At 36.5% G+C, this 4,307-nt stretch overlaps 1 protein-coding gene across 1 annotated transcript; it reads left to right on the top strand.

The window, feature by feature from the left end:
• Positions 1-327: 327 nt before the first annotated feature.
• LOC109190187 (uncharacterized mitochondrial protein AtMg00810-like) lies at positions 328-1,268 on the top strand. The gene is made up of 2 exons (XM_019340641.1): positions 328-600; positions 708-1,268. Exons 1-2 carry the CDS (start codon positions 328-330, stop codon positions 1,266-1,268), a joined length of 834 nt encoding a protein of 277 aa, XP_019196186.1.
• Positions 1,269-4,307: the final 3,039 nt, after the last annotated feature.

Genomic DNA, 4,307 nt, shown 5'->3' with positions numbered 1-4,307 from the left:
CCACATCCTATTCTTGTTGGCCGTCTCACACAACTGGACCCTCCGGCAGTTGGATGTTCACAATGCCTTCCTGAACGGCCACTTGGCTGAGACGATGTACATGAAACAGGCACCAGGATATGAAGACCCGGCTCACCCTGACCACGCCTGCCTCTTGCAACGCTCGCTCTATGGCCTCAAGCAGGCACCTAGGGCGTGGTTCAAGCGACTTCACGACTTCTTATTATCTGCAGGTTTTTCTTCGTCCAAGACGGATGTTTCTCTGTTTTCCACACCACCGGAGGATCCAAGGTGTTTTTACTTGTCTATGTAGATGACATCATCATGATGGGAAGCGACGCCGGCTTGGTCAGCTCTCTCCTTAATCGCCTTGCAACTGCCTTCAAAATTCGGGACCTAGGCAAACCGGGCTTCTTTTTGGGCATTGAGACAGTTGAGGCAGGGGATGGTATGATTCTTTCGCAGCAGCGTTACATGACTGACTTACTTGGGCGAGCTGGGATGGTTGATTGCAAACCCCTTGCTACACGGACTTCTGTCACTAAGGCAGTCACTCCGTCTGATGAACTGTTTGATAACCCGACACAGTATCGCCGCATAGTAGGGGCGCTGCCGCGCTGCAGTATCTCACAATCACTCGGCTGGACCTCTCATTTGCAATCAATCGTCTATGCCAATTTATGCATTCTCCGACTGTTGACCACTAGGCCTTGATTAAGCGTGTGTTGCGCTATGTCAAGGGTACTCTTGCTTATGGGTTGCGGATCACGCCTTCACCGACTACTACCATACATGCATATTCGGACTCTGACTGGGCCAGTTGTCCTATAGACAGGAAAAACACCAGTGGCTATGCTGTGTTCCTGGGGGGCAATCTCATCTCCTGGCAATCCCGGAAGCAGCGCACCGTGGCTCGCTCCTCCACTGAAGCAGAATACAAAGCTTTGGCTGATGTCGCTGCTGAAGTTACCTGGGTTGTCTCTTTGCTGCGCGAGTTAGGATTGCATGATGTGAAACCATCCAGTATTTGGTGTGATAACTTGGGTGCCACGTACCTCTGTGCCAACCCGGTTTTTCATGCTCGAACGAAGCATGTAGAGATCGACTATCATTTCGTCTGTGACAAGGTTCCGTTTGGGGACTTTGTGGTTAATTTTGTTTCAACCAAAGATCAACTCGCCGATTTCTTCACCAAACCTTTGTCGGGACCGCGTTTCTCTACTCTTCGAGCCAAGCTCAATATGGTGGCTCACCTACCTTGTACTTGAGGGGGTGTGTTAGTGTTACTATTATTGTTACATTTATTATTATTATTATTATTATTATTATTATTATTATTATTATTATTATTATTATTATTATTATTATTATTATTATTATTATTATTATTATTATTATTATTATTATTATTATTATTATTATTATTATCTCAGTTTAGAGTTATATTGTAATAGAATAAGTCTTAGGTGACTAGTCTATTAGTCAGGAGATATTAGTGGTATAGTTTGATACTCTCCTGTAACTCTATTATGTCGTAACTGAATATCTAATCTCTCTAATCAGATTAACTTTAAATTTTTCTAAATTAATTCGAATACAATGAAGTGTAATATAAACTTGTGGACTACATTAACTATATGATTTACAAAGAAAGTAGATTAAAAAATATTTAATTCATTGTAGATGATTGAAAGGGTTAAAATAAAGAAAAGAAACTAAAAATACTATAAGATTAGAATGACTAAAATAATTTTTGTTTAACTTTAAATTTTTCGAAATTAATTCGAATACAATGAAGTGTAATATAAACTTGTGGACTACATTAACTATATGATTTACAAAGAAAGTAGATTAAAAAATATTTAATTCATTGAATGATTGAAAGGGTTAAAATAAAGAAAAGAAACTAAAAATACTATAAGATTAGAATGGCTAAAATAATTTTTTTTTCTTAAAAAGAAACTAAAAATTAGTACTAGTGGGAATTGATCCCATGACCTACCCACAACAAACCTAAGGTTTCAACCAACTAGGCTACTAAAACCTTTAGTAATTTGTATATCTATATTATATAAAATGGTTTAATTAGGGAGGGGTTAGTGGGGGCAGCTGCCCCCACTGCCCCATGTAGGTCCGCCGTTGATAGATATTACCGGAAGGATATGGAAGGTTAGAAGCTTGATAGTTGTCCATAATATACCTCTCTCTCTTGGCCAAATTTATTACATGTTTTTCTTAATGTTATTTATCTCTCGTATGATTTACAAACTATTATACAGAAACGAAGCTTACCCATAATACACTTTGAATAGTCATTACTGTTAGATACAAATAATCTAACTATGCAGAATATTAGTATACGAGAGATCTGACCTCGTATAAGAGCGGAAGCGTAGCCATGTTGATCTCCAGCCACAGTTGATGCTCATGTTGTGTTACCTCTTAACGGTAGACCATTAGCCATTATTTGCCTTACACCTGACTCAGAACCCTAGATGGTTTATTGGTGTCTACTGAGCAGTATGAGTACCGTAACTGAATGTGCTATCTAATCCATAAACCTGTATCCCATCAATCCAGGTCTATATTAGACACAGAGTCTGGTTGACTAACAACTTCTAGTTATTCAGTCCAACCAGACCACTTAATAAGCCTAGTCAACTTGCACCACTTAATTAAGGCCCTAATATATAATATAGAATATATATTATTAGGGAAAATCTTACATTCTCCCACTTGGTGTAAGTACTAGCACAACCTTCATCAAAGAACAAAACACACGAATCATAGTGACATGTCCTCTATTTAATTAGAGTAATATCCATTATGGTCACATGCATTTTAATTCTCCAACTCAAGTCCTTTATGAACAAACCCTATGTTTATTCTTGGTACCTTAAGGGATGTTTCTCAAAATACATTATGTGCACAACTGAAAGAAAAAACTATCCAAATTGTACAAAAGAGTACACGTTATGATCTGTAAAACTTTATAAGCATGCCTTAAGTAGATATATCTTAATGTTAGCATAATGCTAACTATATTCTATGACTTCTTTATAAGTTAACTTTAAGCACTACCTCTAACAGCTAAGAGTTTGGAGTTGACACGTCTGTCACTCCCACTCATAAAAAATAGCCAAAGATAGTCAAGTTACAAAAACATTCCAATAACTTAGACAATAAACCAAAGGTCTAAGTCCATAAATTTGAAATCTTAAACATACACCATAACTTTCCAAATAACTTCAATGTTCACTTTAAATGAACTAAACATAATGAGTCTTACTTATACGTCTCACAAAATCGTCTTGAGCCTTACAAACCAAAAAGGCCCAGGATGAATTTTGAAGAAACTAAAGACTCTATTAATCACTGAAGAATTTATTAAATGACAGTTCAGCACAAGTTAAATGCTTTTGTTCTAATAAATTCCTTAATATTGTTACAATATTTTCATAAATATGTTGGACAACCAAATGTTCAATAAGTTGAACTTATGAATTTATATGAACAAATACAAAATGAATACTTGTGGAATCTTATGGACTTATTGTTTGACATATAATCCAATTTGAAATGTATAAAGCCAATTAAATCCATAAACTTTAGTGGAGTATCTTAATGATCTTTTTCTAAATGATCACTCCCATTGATTAAAATATTCTCCAGCGAAATTAATAAAGTAAACTTAATAATATACATACTCATAATTGATTTGACCAACTAACAAATGAATATATATATATATATATATATATATATATATATATATATATATATATATATATATATATGATCATACGTTTAGGTGAGATTGTGAGATTAAATCTTGTACATCAATCTAATTAATTTTAGTGGTCTAGATTAATTGTGTGCGAACGCGAACGCAATTAAGTGTGTGCAAATGCGATTGATCTAGGTAACATTGTGAGATCAAATCTTGTGCATCAATCTAATAAATTTAGTAGTCTAGATTTTTGTGTGTGTGTGTCTGTGTACCAGCTTCGAGAATCAAACTCGTGATTTTTAGATATACTAGCATGAATAATATTGCTCCACCCAATAGTCTAACTAATTTGGTTAAGATTTTCTTAAAGTACAACGGGTTTAATACAACTAACCGTGTACATTATACTTGATGGTGTATAAAGGATTGGGCTCGGCCCACATGAGGGGATTGGGCCTACGTTCATAGAGGGAAGCATGTACATGGGCCGCATGCGTGCATGAGGGAATGGCGGCTGCTTGCGAGGGCTTACGCACGAAAGGCGGCGGCTGCTCCCGGGCATGTATGCGGGGGGTGA

Source organism: Ipomoea nil, unplaced genomic scaffold, assembly GCF_001879475.1.
Source record: "Ipomoea nil cultivar Tokyo-kokei standard unplaced genomic scaffold, Asagao_1.1 scaffold0202, whole genome shotgun sequence".
Classification (NCBI taxonomy): Eukaryota; Viridiplantae; Streptophyta; class Magnoliopsida; order Solanales; family Convolvulaceae; genus Ipomoea; species Ipomoea nil.
The sequence above is the reverse complement of the archived record's forward strand: the minus strand, read 5'-3'. Positions and strand labels throughout refer to the sequence as shown.

Excerpts from the sequence above, each read along its gene's own strand:
- LOC109190187 (XM_019340641.1), top strand. The coding sequence starts at position 328 with ATGGGAAGCGACGCCGGCTTGGTCAGCTCTCTCCTTAATCGCCTTGCA. Across the intron at positions 601-707 it reads CGACACAGTATCGCCGCATA|GCCTTGATTAAGCGTGTGTT; the intron begins GTAGGGGCGCTG and ends GTTGACCACTAG.